The 21167-nt window shown below is 34.3% G+C and overlaps 1 protein-coding gene across 4 annotated transcripts in view; it reads left to right on the top strand.

Moving 5' to 3' along the window:
• The window catches only part of PXDNL (peroxidasin like), a 491033-nt gene that overhangs the window by 374651 nt on the left and 95215 nt on the right, over window positions 1–21167 (top strand). For all 4 annotated transcript variants that reach the window (XM_032315673.1, XM_032315672.1, XM_032315671.1 and 1 more), the window contains 4 exons: window positions 7214–7326; window positions 9636–9792; window positions 18794–18902; window positions 20862–21019. In XM_032315673.1, the coding sequence (XP_032171564.1) occupies window positions 7214–7326; window positions 9636–9792; window positions 18794–18902; window positions 20862–21019 (537 nt within the window). The remainder of the gene's footprint in view (window positions 1–7213; window positions 7327–9635; window positions 9793–18793; window positions 18903–20861; window positions 21020–21167) is intronic.

Genomic DNA, 21167 nt, shown 5'->3' with positions numbered 1-21167 from the left:
GTTATAAATACCTAGTAGTGCAATTGCTGGGTCATAGGGTAGGTCTACTTTCAACTTTTTCAGGAACCTCCATACTGTTTTCCGGAGTGGCCATACAAGCGTGCATTCCCACCAGCAGTGTAAGAAGGTTCCCCCTTCTCTGCATCCTCTCCAACATGTGTTGTTTGTGGATTTGCTAATTTTAGCCATTCTGACTGGTGGAGGTTATCTCTTATTGTGGTTTTGATATGTATTTCCCTGATGCTGAGTGATATGGAGCATTTTTTCATGTGTTTATTGACTATTTGTATGTCTTCTTTGGAGAAATATCTGTTCATGTCTTTTGTCCATTTCTTGACTGGGTTATTTGTTCTTTGGGTGTTGAGTTTGATGAGTTCTTCACAGATTTTGAATACTAGCCCTTTAACTGATAAGACAGACATCTTTTCCCATTCTGTAGGTCATCTTTTGGTTTTGTCAACTGTTTCCTTTGCTGTGTAAAAGATTTATCTTCATGAGGTTCCAAAAGTTCATTTTTTGCTTTTGTTTCCTTTGCATTTGAAGACGTGTATAGCAAAAAGTTGTTGGGGCCAAAGTGACAGAGGTTGCTTCCTGTGTTCTTCTCAAGGATTTTGATGGATTTCTATCTCACATTTAGGTTTTTCATCCATTTTGAGTTTATTTTGTTTACGGTGTAAAGAAATGGTCCAGTTTCATCCTTCTGCATGTGGCTGTCCAATATTCCCAACATGATTTGTTGAAAAGGCTTTTTTCCATGGATAGTCTTCTCTGCTTTGTAGACCATGTTGCTGAGGGTCCATTTATGGGTTCTCTATTCTGTTCCATTGATCTGTGTCTGTTTTTGGTTTATATACTTGGCTGTTTACATGTTTGGGGCATAAATATTTACAATTGTTAGATCTTGTTGGATGGACAATTTGATTATACTTTCTTGATAATTACAGCTTTGTAATAGAGCTTGAAGTCCAGAATTGTGATACCATTAATTTTGGTTCTTTTCAACATTCCTTTGGTTATTCAGCGTCTTTTCTGCTCCATTAAAAATTTTAGGATTATTTGTTCCAGTTCTGTGAAAAATGTTGATGGTATTTTGACAGGCACTGCATTGAATGTATAGATTGCTCTGGGTGGCATAGACATTTATTTTTTAATTTTTTATTTAATTTATTTTTTTCTCACCATAGCACATACCCTCCCCAATATTTATCATCCAACCACCCCATCACTCCCATCTTCCTCCCTTCCAACAACCCTCAGTTTTTTTCCTGAGATTAAGAGTCTCTTTGGTTTGTCTCCCTCTCTGGTTTCATATTGTTTCATTTTTCCCTCCCTTCCCCTATGATCGTCTGTCTCGTTTCTCAAATTCCTCAATCAGTGAGATCATATGATAATTGTCTTTCTTATTTTGTTTAGCATAATATACTCTAGCTCCACCCACATTATTGTAAATGGCAAGATTTCAGTTTTTTATGGCTGCATTATATATATATATATATATATATATATATATATATATATATGAACTTCTTCTTTATCCATTCATCTGTTGATGGACATCTAGGCTCTTTCCATAGTTTGGCTATTGTGGACATTGCTGCTATAAACACTCAGGTGCACGTGCCCCTTTGGATCATTACATTTGTATCTTTAGGATAAATATCCAATAGTGCAATTGCTGGGTCATAGGGTAGCTCTATTTTTTACTTTATTTTTTAAAGATTTTATTTGTTTATTAGACAGAGAGAACAAGAGAGCCCAAGCAGGCAGAGAAACAGAGGGAGAGGGAGAAGCAGTCTCCCCAGTGAACAAGGAGCCCAATGAAAGGCTTGATCCCAGGACCTTGGGATCATGACTTGAGCCAAAGGCAGTTGCTTAACCAACTGCCCCACCCAGATGCCTCTATTTTCAACTTTTTGAGGAACATTCATACTGTTTTCCAGAGTGGCTGCATGAGCTTGCAGTCCAAGTTGGGTCTGTCCAGGATTTCTATTTCTTCCTGTTTCAGCTTTGGTAGTTTATAAGTCTCTGGGAATGCATCCATTTCTTCCAGATTGCTTAATTGGTTGGCACATTGTTGTTCATAATATGTTTTCATAAATGTTTGTATTGCTTTGTTGTTGGTTGTGATCACTCCTCTTTCATCCATGATTTTATTTATTTGGGTCCTTCCTCTTTTTCTTTTTACTAAATCTGGCCAGGGTTCTATCAATCTTATTAATTCTTTTAAAGAACCAGCTCCTAGTTTTGTTGAACTGTTCCACTGTTCCTTTGGTTTCTATTTCATTGATTTCTGCTCTAATCTTTATTAATTCTCGTCTCCTGCAGTGTTTGGCTTTATTTGCTGTTCTTTCTCCAGCTCTTTTAGGTGTAAGGTTAGGTTGTGTTTTGAGACTTTTGTTTCTTGATTAAGACTTATATTGCTATACACTTCCCTCATAGAACTGCCTTTGCTGTATCCCAAAGGTTTGGAACAGTTGTGTTTTCATTTTCATTTGTTTCCATGAACTCTTTTTTAGTTCTTCTTTAATTTCCTGGTTGATCCATTCATTCTTTAACTTCCATGTATTTGTGTTCCTTCCAAATTTCCTCTTGTGATTCATTTCAAATTTCAAAGCACTGTGGTCTGAAACTGTGCATGGAATAATCCCAATCTTTGGTACTGGTTGAGATCTGATTTGTGACTCAGTATGTGTATTCTGGAGAATATTCATGTGCACTCAAGAAGAATATGTATTCTGTTGCTAGAATGGAATGTTCTAAATATATCTGTGAAGTCCATTTTGTCCAGTGTGTCATTCAAAGCCCTTGTTTCCTTGTTGATTTTTTGCTTAGATGATCTGCCCATTGCTGTGAGTGGAGTATTAAAGTCCCCTACTGTTATTATATTATTATCAATGTGTTTCTTTAATTTAAATTATTAATTGGTTTATATACTTGGTTGCTCACATGTTAGGTGCATAAATATTTACAATTGTTAGATCTTCTTGTTGGATAGACCCTTTAACTATGGTATAATGTCCTTCCTTGTCTCTTTGTACAGTCTTTGGTTTAATATCTCAATTTGTCTGGGGGTGCCTTGGTGGCTCAGTCAGTTAAGCATCTGCCTGTGGCTCCAAGGTTGTGGGGTTGAGTCTCACATCAGGCTCCCTGTTCAGTAGGGGGTCAACATCTCCCTCTACTCTTCCCCCCTGCTCATGATCTCTCTCTCTATCTCTCTCAATTTCTCTCTCAAATAAATAAATATAATATTTAAAAGATAAAATCTAATTTGATATAAGGATCGCCACCCATCTTTCTTTTGACATCCATCATCATGCTAAAATGTTTTCTACCCCCTCACTTTCAATCTGGTGGTGTCTTTGGGTCTAAAATGAGTCTCTTACAGACAGCATATCAATGAGTATTATTTTTTTTTATCCAATCAGAAATCCTGTGTCTTTTGATTATAGGATTTAGCCCATTTATATTCAGAGTAACTACTGAAAGGTATGAATTTAGTGACATTGTATTACCTATAAAGTGTCTGTTTCTGTATATTATCTCTGTTCCTTTCTGGTCTATGTTACTTTTGGGCTCTCTCTTTATTTAAAAGATCTTCTTCAATATTTCTTGCAGAATTGTTTAGTAATCACAAATTCTTTGGTTTCTGTTTTTCGTGGAAGCTCTTTACCTCTCCTTCTATTCTGAATGACAGCCTTGATGGATAAAGTATTCTTGGCCATGTATTTTTCTTTTTTAGCACCCTGAATAGATCATGTCAGTCCTTTCTGGCCTGCCAGGTCTGTGTGGATAAGTCTGCTACCTGCCTTATATTTGTACCCTTGTAGGTCAAGGAGGTCTTGTCCCTGAGATGCTTTCAGGATTTTCTCTTTGTCTCTGAAATTTGCAAGCTTCACTATTACATGTCAAGGTGTTGACTTATTTTTTATTTTGAGGGAGGTTCTCTGTGCCTCCTGGATTTGAATGCCTGTTTCCCCAGATTAGAGAATGTAACCTGTTCCCCATACTAGAGAAGTTCTCACTTTTAATTTTCTCAAATATACCTCAGGCCCTCTCTTTCTTTCCTCTTCATCCGGGACCCCATTTATTCTAATACTGTTTCACTTTATGGAATCAATTTTCTCTCAAATTCTTGCTTCATGATCCAGTATTTGTTTATTTCTCTTTTTCTCAGTTTCTTTATTCTCCATCATTTTGTCTTCTATATTACTTACTCTCTCTTCAGCCTCATTTATCCTTGCAGTTAGAGCCTTCATTTTTTATTTCATCTCATTAGTAGACTTTTTGATTTTGACTTGATTAGATTTTAGTTCTTTTATTTCTCCAGAAAAGGATTCTATAGTGTCTTCTATTCTTTTTTAAAGCCTAGCTAGTATCTTAATATCACTGTTCTGAATTCTAATTTTGACCCTTTACTTATATCCATATTGTTTACATCCCTGACAGTTAGTACTGCCTCTTGTTCTCTTTATAGGGGGGAGTTTTTCTGTCTTTTCATTCTGTTCATAGAATAATAGATGAACAAGACAGTAAAAACAAAAATAACAACAGAGACCCTAGAAAAATACACCTTAAACAAATCAAAATAGGTCAGATATCAAAAAATAGAGAGAGAATAAAATCAAACAGATAAACAGAACAGAACAGAACAATAAACTAGGAAAACATTAGATCCCAAAATTGTAAAGAAAGAAAAAAAATATATATATATATACCAAAATAAAATTGGCTACAATGAAAGGAAGCTAAAAATGAAAAAACAATCTATCTATATATAATGTAAATTAAAAATGAAAATAAAAAAAATCTTTAAAAAAGTGATAAATTAGTTGAAAAGAAAAAAAAATTAAAGCCAAAAGGGCACGTGCACCCGAATGTTTATAGCAGCAATGTCCACAATAGCCAAACTATGGAAAAACCTAGATGTCCATCAACAGATGAATGGATCAAGAAGATGTGGTATATATACACAATGGAATACTATGCAGCCATCAAAAGAAATGAAATCTTGCCATTTGCGACGACGTGGATGGAACTAGAGCGCATCATGCTTAGCAAAATAAGTCAAGCGGAGAAAGACAACTATCATATGACCTCCCTGATATGAGGAAGTGGTGATGCAACATTGGGGCTTAAGTGGGTAGAAGAAGAATCAATGAAAGGCTAAAGAATCATAAGAAAAAAACATGAATTCTGTATACTATTTTCCCCAGCTCTGGAGTTTTGCAGTTTTATATGATCAAAACACTTGGTGTTAGCTGGATGTTCCTGCTGTTTTTCTAGAGGGAGGGGGCGCTGTTGTTCTGAATCTCAGGTGTCTACCTGGGTGAAACTGCACTTCCCTTGCCAGGGGTCTGGGCTCAGTATAAGTGGCACTAGATTCCTCTGTGTGGCTTCTGTTCCCTGAAGTCTTTCAGCACCACTTTGGGGGGTTGAAATGAAAATGAAATTGGCAGTGCCCCTATCTCCATCCCCAGAGCTGAAAGTTCATGCTCCCCACTCTTCAGTGAGCCTTCATAGAAAAGGAGTCAATCACTCTTGTTTCCCTAGTTTCCATCCACATTCTGTGTTCATCTAGCTGTTCATGGAGTGTTTTATCTCAGGCACAAGGTTCTGTTTTGAGTTTCCAAACTTTACAGAGGAGGGAGGGGGTGTCTTGCCATAGTTCTGCCTCTTACTTGGCCTGTGATGGAGAGCAGTCACCAAACTGTACAGTGATTCATGGTTTATGGCAACACCAAACAGTAAGCCCACTCCCGAACTCCCTGTTTGCAGCTGCCTTCCCTTCTCCAATGCTTGGGAACACTGCTGCACTCAGGCACCTCCCTTCTTTCTGTGACCTTGGGGTTCCTGAGACCACACTGTCCCACCAGTGATTCCATCCTGCTTTATTACCTGAGCACATTTCAGGCATAGATGTCCCCCACCAAAGCAGACTTCTAAAAGATCCAATTTTGCACTCTGTGGCTTGTATTACTTTCTGGTACCTGGCTCCCTACCCCAGGGCTTACCTTCTAATATATCACCTTGGATTCACTTCTCTATACCTCCTACCTCACAAAAAGTGGTCATTTTTTATTTGTTGAATTGCAGCTATTCTTTTCTTAGATATTTTGTTGAGTTCACAGGATTTCAGAATGATTTGGTGGCTATCTAGCTGAATTTCAGGAACCAGACAGAACTAGGGTCCCCTACTCCTCCACCATCTTCCCACCTATGTTCATTTTTGTAATGAAGTTATGTAAGCTCTCTTTTACTATTTTTTCTGAGAGTTTTTAATCATATATGTTTAAAATTTAGTCAAATATTTTTTGCACTAATTGAAATTATGAGGGTTTTTTTCTTTATTTGTTTGTATAATAGATTCCACTGAGTGATTTTCAAATACAGAACCAGTCTTGCATCCCTGCCATAAACTCTTTTGGACATGGTGTACAAACATTTTTATATTGGTGAATTCTATTTGTCAATACTTTATGGATGATTTTTGTGTCTATATTAATGAGAGATACTGGTCTATAAGGTTTTTATTTTTCTCCTTTTTTGTTTTGGTAATATCGTTATCTGGTTTTGATATTAAGGTAAGCCTCCTAAAAAGTCAGGAAACATGTCCTCCTCTTAGTTTCTAGAAGAGATTATATGTAGAATAAAATCTTCTGGTAGAAAGATTTTAATTCTTTCCTAAAAATTTATGTTTGGGATTTAAAAAATATTATTAATTTAATTTCCTTAATAGTTATAGGGTTATTCCAATGATCTATTTCATATTAGTTATGTCACAATAGTTTATTTTTTGAGGAAATAAAGTAAGATTGAATCTCTTTATTTTAGCCAGCAATAAACTTCTGTTGTTACCATTTATCTTTTTTTCAGACCCATGAAAAGATATTGAAAAAGAGTACTAAAAATCCTTATACCCACTATTCAGCTGAAGAAAGAAATATTACAAATATTTAAGGTTAAAGGTTAGGGTTAAAGTATTATGATTAAAGGTTTTGTATAGTTCTCTTCCTTGTTTCCTGTTCTTATCTTTATCCTAATAATCATTACCCTGGCTTTGATATTTATTACTCACTCTGATGTCCAAGTAATTGCTTTTTAAAACACTAGTGTGGCTAACCAATATCATATCTAGATTTATACCGTTTGACTTAGATAGCATGTGTTGACAAAAATAGTATTGACATGATGTCATTTTGATTTGTTTCCACAGCTCTCCCAGTGTTTACGCAACTACCTCAGGATACAAGTGTAGAGGTTGGCAACAATATAAATATTTCATGTCATGCTCAAGGAGAACCACAGCCCATAATTACCTGGAACAAGGTAAGATCTCAACTAAAAGTACAGTAATAGTGAAAACACTGACAAGTGTATTGACCCAATGAAAAGAGGTAATGATTCTCACATGGATTTATTATTGTGACTTTTGTTAGAAAATAATATTTTTTACACTGAAACAAGTTTATTTCATGCTTCTTTTTTGTTCATTTTTTAAGTAACAACATCTGATTTTGGCTCAGGGCTTTCATAAATTTATCCTTTTTCATTTGCTTGATGATGAAAGCTTCATAAACATAACTAAATTCTTCTAAGGAAAAATTGCTTTTGTCTTACATAAATTTAAAAGTTTTAGTGGCTAGTAGGAAACAATTTTGAATTAATAACTCAGAAGTGGATTAAAAGTAGGGCATTAGCTTTAACAAGAATGAAAACTTATTTTCAAAACAAAGTAACATGAAAAGTCAATCTGTAGTGACTTTAAGGAAATAATAGCTTTTTATTTATCTATTTTATTTCTTTGGTTCTTTGAGCTATATTCTTTCAACACAATTGCTTCTTTCACTTTAAGTTTTTTTTTTTTTTTAAATCAAATTGCAATTATTGGTCTCAGAGTCTGATGTTCTTAAAAAATAAATGAAATGGATTACATCAGAGTGCAGAGTGCTAACCAGAAATGGCATACATCAGAATGACAGTTTTTATAGAAAATTTGGAAAAAGTAAAGTTTTCACTATGAAAACTTGCAAAGCTCCTTTCCAAAAATACTTGATTTATTTTTGTTGTTGCCATACACCAACAAGGCCTTAGTTTTGGTGGCTCATTTCTCTTGTGCTATAGCTGAGCATCATGGGAGTTCTTTATAAAAAAGTAAATTTAGTGGTCTCAAAGTTGAACTTTTAGGCTCAGGTACTCTCAAGTAGTCTGAATAGTTTGTATAATTTCTTTTGAGTGTAATATAATTCAAATATATCTTACTAAAAAATAGGCAGTGTGAAAAATATACATTTTGGTCAGTCTCTAGAGCCTTATTTGACATACTAAATGCTGTATCATATAATTGTAGCAGGAAAATAGCTCAGCCTAATCCTAAAAGGTTGCTTTTAGTTCCAAATGAATTAATAGAGGGCTGACTATATGACAGACATTTTGTGTATGCTAGCACATTTAATCTTTATAATAATCTTCTTCTATTCACAAGGCTAAAATGGTGTGAATTAGGCTACTCCCAAAATAAGCAGATAAGGAATTTATTGGAAAGCTAGCTGATAGCTCAGAGACCCTAAGCAAAAGCTATAGAACTGTAAGGTTAGCCTAACAGTTCTGGTGGTATATAAGGAGAGCAGGTAGGAAGGGAGGGCTTTTGCAAAGAAGCTTGTGCACCTGATCACTGCTTAGTCTTCTGTATGTCTGGTTTTTTTCCTCTGCCCTCCACCTGTTCGGTCCTGTTAGTCCATCTCATCTCCTCCCCTGAGTTGCCAGCCGTCCATCACTTTGGACTTATTTTCTAGTAATGGCAAGAGACAACTGTGAGAATCTGAAGACCTATGAAACATTTTTTTTTTTTTTCACTCTGAACCTTTCAGGTTACATTCTGGCTTACTAGTCATCATTGGGGTATGAGTTCTTTTGAAATAGCAGCCCATCTTCAGTTTCCTGTGAGTCTCTTGGGAAGGGAAAGGAGAAAAGCATCTCTGCCCCTACTCCATTCCAACACAGTCCTGGAAAGTCAATTTCTTTTCTTTTTAAAAATTGATAGCATAATAATGAAAAGTACATAAATCCATACTAATCACAACTGAATACATTTAATAATATTTCATATGAAATGTAGTCATCTTACCATCTTAAGGTATAATTTTAATTGAGAAACACTAATATATAAATCTTTGCAGGTACATAAAACTTATGAGTACATATATAGAAATAGAAGAAGAATCAGAAATATGAAAGTATTTTGATGCTTTTAGTTGGTAGATTTATGAAAAATTTCCTTCTCTTCAAATTTTATTTTTATTATTGTCAGAATCTTTTTCTAGAAGAAAAATATGAATAACCTGTGTATTCATTCATTGAAATGATGATTTTAAAATGATCATATTAAATAATGACATAATTGAATTTTGAGTATCATATTTGTTTTAATTAAGAAAGGTAAACTATACTTCCTAGAAAACACTTTCACTCTCTTTTCCTCTCATCATTAGATTCATAAAATATCTTTTGTAATGCTTGACACAGTAGGTGATCAGTATATATTTGTTGAACAAATCAAACTGTATCAAACAAAATATAAGATGTTATTTTTTAAGGAATCATATTTCTCTCCTGTGACAATTATTTTCCCTTCCTAGGCAGGTGTTCAGATTACTGAGAGTGGTAAATTCCATGTCAGTGGTGAAGGCATGCTAACCATCTATGATGCAGGGCAAGCTGATCAAGGAAGATATGAATGTGTAGCACGGAATTCATTTGGCTTTGTTGTAACCAATATGTTTCTCACAGTTGTAGGTAAGTGTGGCTCCTGATGCGACCTAGATAAATATCTTTGACAACTTCTACGTCTCATCCTAACTGATTTGTCTCACTACCCAAGTTTCCTTACATGGTTTTTTTCTAGTCAAATGTATTGATATTAAATCAATGTTATTTTAAATTTTTAAATCTAAGTTTTAAATGTAAACTGTATTGAAAGGTATCAAACACCAAAACTATCAATGCCAAAAGTGAAAAAAATAGGAAGGATTCACAAATGTATATCACGTTTTCTTAGGAAATGAAAATTATAGAATGTAAGATACATTCATAGCTAAATAAAGTAGAGTCAGAGATTTAAGGATAAGTGGAATTTAACATGTATGAGTTACTCTGACATGGTATATTTGGTTCTACAGTAAAATTAAAAATCAATCAATCAAACTTCTAGGTAAGATTTGCCACTATAAGAATAAATATCTCAATATTTTGGAACATTTATACTTGGCCAACATATTTGGCATTGTTTACATTTTGTCATCTGTCATTTAGTTGTAGCCCTCTGCTACTCGTTCATAAATGGTGACTGCTTTAAAAAATTGTCATAGTTTTACAAAAAATAAAATGCGTTTTTTTTTTCTTCAATCAATCAGTTTGTATTGAAAGTGAGAGAGTCTATTTGTGGGCAGATTCGAATGGAAACCTCAGCTGTGGATATGGGAATGGGGACTGGCTTTGATGATGGACTGGCATATTCTCCATGTGGGGAAAGAATTCAAGAAAAGCACAGCATGTGGGGACATGTGAATTGACATCAGGGTTGCTTTTCTTGTGGATGGGTTTAGGAGCGTCTGCCTTACTGACAATCAGCAGTTCAAGTAAATGAGTTCAGCTACAAGCATATGGAGTACTATTTTGGGCTTTGCCTGCTTTTTGGTTTCCTTAGAAATGGGCAGATTTCATAAATAGGGTTTTACAGATTTATTTCTTTCCTTTTAGTTTTTCCAGCTCTTACTGGTCTCTAAAACTATTGGGTAACTCTTCTCATTATAAATAGAGGCTTGGATAAAAATAGATTTATTTAATTAAGTCACATCCTTAAAGATGTCATTGCCTTCCCTTCATGTAGTACAATAGTTTCATCTTCTTACATCTGAAAATTCTCGGGAGAAATCAAACTTCCAAATACCCATTTGTCTGGGTATTTTATATAATGATATATTTTCATTAATGGTGCAGCCATCTTTATATATTTATTATACTGTATAGTAAAAAGTATTCTCTGTAGAATATTAGCCTTAAAATTATAACAATGTATCCAGTAACTAGCGAATATTTATTCTAGCAAGGTCAGAAATTCTTTATCACATAAAATTTCTTAAAGTTACAAAATCTTAGCTTTATTTGGTATCTGCTATGAGTTCATGTTTTTCCTGATTTAGAATCTATAATAGTTGTGTTTCTTTTTATAAATTTATAGAGCTCCTTTTCTACTGCTTAACTATTTATGAGATCAATGAAAAAATATTCTGGAGCATTTTGGAAAAAACTTATTATAAAATTTAAAATACTATCTTTTAGGTTCAAGAGATGCTAGAAATATTTACTACTAAACAAACACATACACAAACAAACAAATATTCTCTCTCTGCCTCTTATTCTCTCCATTTGTCTCTGTTTTGCTCTGCCACATACACACAAACTATAATTACAGTGGTCAATATTTTAGAACCTCCAACATAAGAATTTCATTGTGGTAGACTGAAATTTAACAATCCATTTTATATACACACATTAAAAGTAAAACATTAGGATTAAAATGTATCAGTCACTCTATTTACCAGATTTTAAAACACTGATAAGTAGCATTTACCAATATTCTACTCTATTGTATAGAGAGCAGAAAGTCAGGCTATAGAGATAAAGTAGTACAAAAGAAGTTATTCAGTCAAGAAGAAAATTATGTTTTTTGCTCTTGAGACATTTTTATAGCAATTTAAGGAGAAATTAATTTATATTTGTACCAAATACATTTTATGACAGAAATATTTTTTAAAGGTTTTATTTATTTATTTGACAGAGAGAGACACAGCGAGAGAGGGAACAGAAGCAGAGTGAGTGGGAGAGGGAGGAGCAGGCTTCCTGCTGAGCAAGGAGCCCTGATGTGGGGCTTTATCCCAGGACCCTGGGATCAGGACCTGAGCCTAAGGGCAGATGCTTAATGACTGAGCATATTTAGCCACATATCAGCCGCATATCAGCATATCAGCATATCAGCCGCCCCACATTAGAAATATTTTTATAAAGAGAAGTAAAAATGTGAAGATATAAATTTTAAATTTTTGAATACATTTAAGATTTAAGTGTGTGTGTATGTATGTGTGTTCACACAACCCAAATTGCAGAATAGGAGGAAATGTGTCAATATAAAGTATCACTTATGGAACATTTTATGACTTAGACCCTTTCATTCACCAGTTATCCTAATTAAAAGGAAAAGACCATGCATTGTAGGAGGATTTTCCAATCTTAATGCCCTAATTAAGCAGTGATGGAATGTTGTAACTATGCTCATTGTGTAAGAATTGATACAAACAGTATCATGCCTTGTGAGTTGCTATTCTGTACTGGGAATACAACTGCACAAAGTCATCTAAAAGAATAAAAATATACAATGACAATTTAAGGAAAATCTGGGAGATATATATATATGGCATTTGAATGAGTGACACTCTAAGACATTTATAACAGCGAAAGTAAGAAGGGTTCCCACAAATTGTGATTTTTTTAAGGAGATTTTTTCTTCATGGATGTAAGAGATTTTTAATAGTTTTAATAAATTTTTACAAACCTTTAAGGCTGTTACGGTGTTTACTGGGAACCTATCCTTTGAGGGTGTCCTCAAATACTTTGTGTTGAGATAGTGGAAAAATCCTGGGTTAAATCAGGAAACTTACCTTTATTGATCTCAGCCACTTTGGATACCTCACCCATAACGGGAATTAATTTTCTCGTTTCTTAAAAAATGTGGAACTGGACACTCAAGAGTCCTTCTTGGCATAGAAATTCTGTTTCTACAATAGCATTCAAATGTGCAACAGTTGTCAGGAAGTAGTTTAGAGCATGTCTACATGACAGAATGTTTACCAATGAGACATTGGAATAATATGTAGACTGGCTAAAAGTGAAATAGTGACACAGCATGAATTCAATGAGAGTTTTGGAGCACAAATACCACGTAAATACTGTTTGTAATGATATAAAAAATAAATCCAAACAATGTTGTCTTCTTTGAAATTCTGAGTTGGGTATCTAATTGTATGTTGAACATTTCATTTTGGATAATCCACAGGTCTTCCCATTCCATAGATTAAAAACTGATCTTGAATGTATGCCAAATTGAACTCCTCATTTTCGCCTCAAGACCTTATAACTTCCTGGCAGTCCTTTAATACAGACCATGTTCTGTAAGGAGGAAGCCAGAAAGTTTTCTGATTTTTTCCTGCTCCCTCTTCCTTCTTTACCCTAACTGCCACGTCTCACCAGTTTTTCCTCCAAATATTGCTTCTTTTCCATTTCTCCATATAACCTCCTCTTTCATAGTTCAATCTATGGTCATTCTGCAATAACTTTCTAAATGATATTTCTGTTTAGAGCATTCTCTACTTTGACTATATTCTCAACCTGATAAATTATAAATGAGAATTAAGGCTACATTAGTTGGTTTTAAGTTAATGAGACCTTTTCTTTTATGTTAAGTAAATAACCTGTATTAAACTGATACTAATATTACTACTAAGAAAAAGTTAACATTTATTGGGCATTTACCACTTGTTCCAAGTGTTATTTATCAATTAACTTATTTGATGCTTTTGGGATCTAGTTATTTTTTTGAAATTCCGAATGAATAACTCACTGATTTTTTGACATTCTAATCCAGTTGTTATTGTCTAGATCAAACATCTGTTTCAAAACCATTGCAGTTGTTATACAATGAAATAACTATGAAGTATCAGAAAATTTTAATTGTGTTTACTCAAATATATCAATGCAATGAAATTGATACTAAATCATTTTTAATTGCTATTTAACTATATTTGTTTATTTACTTTGAATATGACATGAATTAATTTACATAATAATTGTTATGTGACAATCTTGTTTACCTTGGCAAACTTTAATAATACAATGAGTGGTGGAATATTTTTTAAATAACAGCATATACCTAGTATACATATACGTATGTTTATAATACCTTAAACATATTTGATATATTTCCAATCCATTTATACATAAAATCTATATTGAACACATATGTCTATCCTGAGCTAAGCCACATTCAAAAAATATATATTAAAAAAATAGCATTAAATTTTAAGAAGAGATTTTTAGTAGAGTTGTGTTTGGATAGTCATAAAATTATAAGGGAAGAGAATAATCAAAATAAAAGGCTCATCTCAATTATTAAGACCAAAAAAAAGTAGTGTCTTTCCTTTTCTGTCTCTGGAAAAAAAACGGGTGGAGCTTGCAAGACAGTGAACCCATTTACATATTCAATGATGCAAAATGATGAGTAAGGCAGAGTTGTTGCTGTTCAAAGAAAATTATTTCACAAAGGCAGTCGTTCATATCCATTTATATGCTGTGGGAGTGTCTGGCTTCCTAGGAGAGCCCTCTCCAGGCTCAGGGGTTGGTCCGCTGTTCTCTTTAGTGGAAGATTTCATGTGGGAAGTCCTATTTGATTAATGATAGTTACATTATCTGGCCACTTTTCTTCAGGAGGGTGGGGGAGATAAAGAATACTCAGTTGTGAAAGAAACTCTGCTTTCATTGAGGTCTAGGTATTTTGTGAGAGTGAGGGCGGGGGTGCGGTTGTTCTGCTTGGAAGTCCCTCCTCAGACTCCACCTAGTTCCTCCCTGACTCCTATTCTCTCCCATCTAGGCTGTGCTCCGACAGAGCGGGCACACAGGAGTTGGTGGGTCATTACACCTAAAGGCCCCCTTCCTGAAAGGACTCAAATTTATCTTTTGACTTTATCTGCCTTGGAGGTGATAGAGTCTCATAGATACATGGACAGAACTGAAAGGTGATGTTCACCAGGAACTTGCTTAATTTCATAACACTACTGAGGCTTTTTTTCCTTTTTTAACCCCAAGACTTAAAAGAAAATGATCTAGTTCTTCCTCCTTCTCTAGAAGATTTTGCATAAAAAAATAGATAATATACTCAGAGTTTTCTGATCATTCTATCCCTACAACATTAATTGAGGTAGTTTTTAAGACAAATAAAATATTAACAGTGTTGTTTGATTCTAAATGTGCCCCAATAAACTGAATTCACTTTGCATAATACAGTGCTCTTCTGGAAACATTTATGGTAATCTTTTTGCAATTTGTACCACAACAACTAAAACAATACTGAGACCGAATGAATAATAAAAAGTTTAGTTTTATTTTATCATAAAACTATGAAACCTTAAAAAATTCATAATTGAAATGACATAAGTGAGAAAGAGTTCTTGTTACCACAAGTATTTTCTGTGTGAACATATTACATATTTAATGTACTTTTAATAATCTGTGAACAAACAACTTTATGGTTTTCTATTTGTGCACATCAAAATTTAATTATTTCAAACAAGTTTACATGTTCTGCCACCTTTCTTGTTATTTTCCTTTTCTTTTCACATCTCCACACGTGTTGGTTTCTTATTAATAAAGATAAAAAGCAGGTCAAGCTGAACAAATGACAACACAGCAGCAATCAATAATTATGTGAAGATATGGATTACTTATGGGATTAGAACATAACAGTCACTGAAAGGCAACTTATATTTGCATTGTGACATGTCGTTTTCAAAGAACTTTACATGTCTTTTTTATTTAATAATCATATTTGGCCCAACTATATGTTCGGCTCAACTGTATCTTGAAGAAGTCTTATTATTTCCACTCTATAAATGAGTTGGAAGATGAAGAACAGGTGTTGTAAAAAGACTTATGCTTGTAAATTTTATACAACCATAATAGCAAAACTATTTTATGAACAGAATAAAAGCAAAATTATCAAACAAATAAAATTCAGATGAACATGTTAATTGATGCTTTCCCAAAATTTAAATATCCTTTCCAAGTTCTGTCTGCCACAGCGAACAGCCTTTTGAGTTTTGGCTGGCATTGTCAGCTATGTGATAACTCAGTCCTACATGCAAGCTTTGATAGAGCCCTGATTGTATTTTATTCACACAGTTGCAGGGGTCCAATGACAGTAATTGTCATGAATAAGAACACATCATTGATGCCACTCTCTACACTTGAAGTTCACAAGTGAAGGACTGAAAGGGAAACAATAGAGAAAAGGCTAACATCATAGGCCAGCACAGATTGATTGGATTGATCTCATTTCCTTTATTTCCAAGTAAAAGTAACAAATTCAGTAGGCTCATTCTTACTGACTTGTTTTGAACTATCACGAGGCATATCATGTAAGGTATATTGAAAATACTAGGTATTCTCATACTCATTGCAATTATATTGAATGCTTAATCGATTGATTAATTAATCCATCTCCTTATAAGCCAATACCCTACTCCCATCATGCTCATTATGTCATGTAACAGCTATAATGCATTTATTATATTTATAAATATTAATATTCATTACATAAATAAATATTTTATTTAGTAAAATGATTTAATAAAATTCTTTTATTCTTTCAGCTTTCTAATTTTTACATTAAGTACTCTTTTTTTAGCATCCATACATGTGTCGTCCCACCAATTCTAACTGCTGCATGATATTTCATACTGTAAATCCACCACATTTTTTTTTCTCACCCACACTTCCATTGCTGACAATTTTCCCTAATTCCTTTCATACAAAGTTGCAATGAACATTCTCATTTTTTACCCTTTATGGATTTGTATCAGAATTTCTCTAGATATATCTGTAGGAATCAAATTGCTGGGTGAGAGGGTGTCCACATGTCATTTTATTAAGTAAAAACAAAATAAAAAATATACCTAACTCTAAACAAAATCTTGGAAATAAGAGCATCAGTTCTACATTCTCACAAGCCTACCTGTGTCCACTCACCCCTCCTAAAACTTGGCAGTAATAAGCTTTTTTATTTTGCTAGAATAAGCATAAGATAGAAGTTTATTGATATTTTAAATTTTATTTCTGAGGTTTTATTTTTTTATTTTTTTATTTTTTATTTTTTATTTTTTTAAAGATTTTATTTATTTATTTGACAGAGAGAGATCACAAGTAGGCAGAGAGGCAGGCAGAGAGAGAGGAAGGGAAGCAGGCCCCCTGCTGAGCAGAGAGCCCGATGCGGGGCTCGATCCCAGGACCCTGAGATCATGACCTGAGTCGAAGGCAGCGGCTTAACCCACTGAGCCACCCAGGCGCCCCTATTTCTGAGGTTTTAAGTGGTTTTCAACATCTGTCATATACTTAATAACTTTTGGGGCTTCTTCTTTTACAATGTGCATGTATATATTTTTTCTTGGTGCATTACAGGAATTCCTTGAATGAAATAGAATATTATTTCTATTTAGAAATACAGAAATTACAAACATGTTACCTATTATGTTATTTATCTATGACCTCTTTACCTTTTTTATTTATGTCTTTCCTTGAATAGAAATTATCAATTTCATTTAATTAAATTAATCAATTTATCTTTGCTTTCTTTCAAGTATCTTTAGGTAATGTATAGTTAATACCATGTTATTTTTGAATTATAAAATGTAAAACTGACATTCCAGAGCTTTAACACTGTGGTCATGATAAAGACTGAATTGAACTGACAGTATAGCCTCTAACTCATAATTACTGCCTATAATCCAGTTTATCAAGAATGTCTTTGAGCAGAGACCTTGATTTTACTGGTTTTCTTATAATATCTGCATCACTGCTACTTTTTCTTAAAATTTTTTATGTTGGTGATCTTTTAGAACAATTAACAATCTAGTATGTATACATTATCACAATATAAAGGAATTTTTTTGTAACAACCAGATGTGGAATGCTATTTGCATTCATCTACTGCAAAATACATGAGCATATATATATATATATATATACACACACACACACACACACATACATACATATATATATACACTTATATACTTATATACATATAAATGCACATATGTAATATTTCAACATATTATACTATATAATATGTTATATAAGTGACAATATGTAATCCACATGCCTTCCTATTTTTATTTAAAGTTTTCATTTTGTTATATCTCCTTTTTGACATTATTTTCAGATTCAGTTTTTGGGGCTATACTTACTCTTGTGTTCAATATTCAACAGTGCTAAGGAAGTATTACCATAAATTCTTTAAGTATTATAAAAAATGAATCAAATAATATGGATATGCTTAATTATTTTTCTTATATGGGTCTTTAATGCCCATGATAATTTTTAATAACATTTTCTTCCTTTACCTTAAATTTCTTAAACCATTACCTGGAGAAGATTTAATATGTTGAAGATTATCAACTCCACAAAGCTTTCTTTGTCTATAATATTCAACTCGATAGAATTCTCACACACTGAAGAGCTATAGAAACAACATGAATTATTTTTCACTGAAATATTACTGAGAGTTCAATTCTTGCTTTAAGAAATCTCCATAGGGATGTGATAATATTTACTTCAATTAAATGTTTAACATTAAAGCAAGGTGGCTGAAGAGATAGGCATTTCATACCTTTCTGAAGATGACAAATTACTAACAGAGTTGAATCCCATTTGAATCAGTGTTGTAAAAAAGGAAATATTTCACATAGTTTTACTAGATTTTTGGAATGCTTTAGTTCCCTAAATAATGCTGTTACTGTTGCTGGAAGCTTTGGTTCAGGATAATTACCTACTCTTCTGCAATGGACAGTATCATGTGGACACTGTATAACATTTTTATTGTCTTGGATGTTTCTGTAATGCCATTTATATGAGATCATTCCTAACTTCAAGGTTTGTTTGATACTTTTAATCATGGAATTGATTTTCAAAGCAATACAGGGTAGACAAGCTGGCGATGACTTTGTTGAATCATCCATTCTTGATGCTGTACAGAGGGTTGACAGTGCAATTAACTCCACACGAAGACATTTGTTTTCACAGTAAGAATTTATTTTATTTTGATTACAAAATTGTTTTCACTTCAGTCCTACTTGGTTTTTATAATCTCCATAAATCACAGCAAGCATCGTGCATAAGATTGCCAAAAGCGTGTCTTTTCTTCAGTCTGTGTGTGGGTTATCACCCTCTGGGCTCTCCACCACTGCCAGCTCAGTCTCAGAGAAAATTAAACTTGTTCCCCATAGAATCTAAATGTCATAAATCTACATTGCAGATCCACTCTATGTTGTCCCATGATAGGTATCAGGTAATGGGTTCTGTTAGGTCAGGGTCCACCAGGGCCAGACCCAGTGCTCCTGGCACTCCAGGAATTGAAAATGTTCATCAATTTGATCACATCTGGTCATAAACTGATAGATCACAGGTGAAAGTTTTGCTTAGGATATGTAGTATTTTGGTTATTTTAATTTGAATCAGAATATATTTAGGGTAGTGAAGCCTTCAGGTTCTATAAAGTCCCCATCAGTTCTGATGGAGGTACATGGGATGCTTTGCATCATCTGACATATTAGAAAACATGACTATTGTCTTCAAAGTCAAATAAAATATATGCCCAGCCTTTGCAGCTGTTGGTCTAAAGGAATACCTTATAATGCCATAATCAAGTATAGCTCTGTTCCCTGCATACCACAAACAGCATGGCTTGCTGATCATGGACTTGTGTTCTGGAGCCACACACCTTATTTATATTCTTATTGTGATTCCTCACTACATCACTTCCTATCTGGGTGACCTTGGGCAAGTAATTAAGCATCTTAGTACCTCACACTTCTTGCCTATAAAATGGGGATAATGACGGAATCTGTTTCATGGACGTGCTAGGAAGACTGAATAATACAGATAAAGTGTCTCAGCAGTGTCTGCCATATAGAAAGGGCTTACTCTAAGTGAGCATTAATATCGTTACTATTGTTCTATGATCTAAAGTTATGATTTCAGATGTAGAGGACCAGACATACTTTAGCTGACCAAAAGATCTAAAATGATTTCACATTCTTAGTGACTAATACTCTTTTCACTTATTTAGTTCAATTCTTCAATGCATATAAACCACTACTGGTGCTGGTTGGTAGGTTCGGTACGTGGAATATAAAAATGAATAAAGCACCATCGCATTCCTGACAGAGTCCTTCTATAGTAGAAGAGACAATATGTCAACAATTTAAGTATATCTAGTTGTGTATGTAAGAGATGTGTATGAGCATACAGAAGTAATTGAGAAAGTGGTAACTTGTCAGACTTACCAGGAAGATTCATGGCGAGGGCAATGGTTGTGCAGGGTTTTTGTTTTTTTTTTTTTTTAGATTTTATTTATTTATCAGAGAGAGAGGGCGAGAGAGCAAGCACAGGCAGACAGAATGGCAGGCAGAGGCAGAGGGAGAAGCAGCCTCCCCGCCGAGCAAGGAGCCCGATGCGGGACTCGATCCCAGGACGCTGGGATCATGACCCGAGCCGAAGGCAGCTGCTTAACCAACTGAGCCACCCAGGCGTCCCGTGCAGGGTTTTAAATGTAAACAGGAATTTCCAGGAAGTTACAATTGAGGAAAGAGAAGACAGTACCAACACCCAGAAACTGTGTTTTGGTGTATTGCACACTGTTTCAGAGGGTTTACTGAGCCCCCTAGGACATACGTGTGGAAACCAAGTTTATAACTTTCACCATAGATGTTGCTTTTTCCAAAAAAAAAAAAAAAAAAGTTCCTTAAATCATTGATTCATTAAAAATAGATTTTTTGAGTTCAGCAGTGTCACTGGCATTTGGGATTCACTCATTAACAAAATAGGAAAAGAACTCTCTGTTCCCCCTGTGAAGCTTATTTTCTGGTGGTGAAGCTTTTCTTCTTCTTGATTGTTTGGGAACTATATTCTTAAAAGCACAGTGAGATTCATGGATTCTGCAGTTTTGCCTTATGAACAGTAACGTCTCTTGTCATTTGCAGAAAACCTCGCACCCCTGGTGATCTGCTGGCTCGGTTTCGCTATCCACATGACCCATTTACTGTGGAGACAGCAAGAGCTGGGGAGATTTTTGAGCACACACTTCTGCTGATCCAGGAACATGTGAAGCAGGGGCTCACTGTTGATTTGGAGGGCAGAGGTCAGTTTCTGGGAGGCGTTTCTTTCGTTCTTAGCTTATGGTCATTTGCAAAACTGACCAAAACCCTCAGTTTTTAATCTTCAAAACACCATGTGAGGTAGACATTAATTTACCACTTTGCCAAATGAATGCAGATATTTCCTGTAAG

This window comes from Mustela erminea, chromosome 16 (assembly GCF_009829155.1).
Source record: "Mustela erminea isolate mMusErm1 chromosome 16, mMusErm1.Pri, whole genome shotgun sequence".
NCBI classification, from domain to species: domain Eukaryota; kingdom Metazoa; phylum Chordata; class Mammalia; order Carnivora; family Mustelidae; genus Mustela; species Mustela erminea.
The sequence above is the reverse complement of the archived record's forward strand: the minus strand, read 5'-3'. Positions and strand labels throughout refer to the sequence as shown.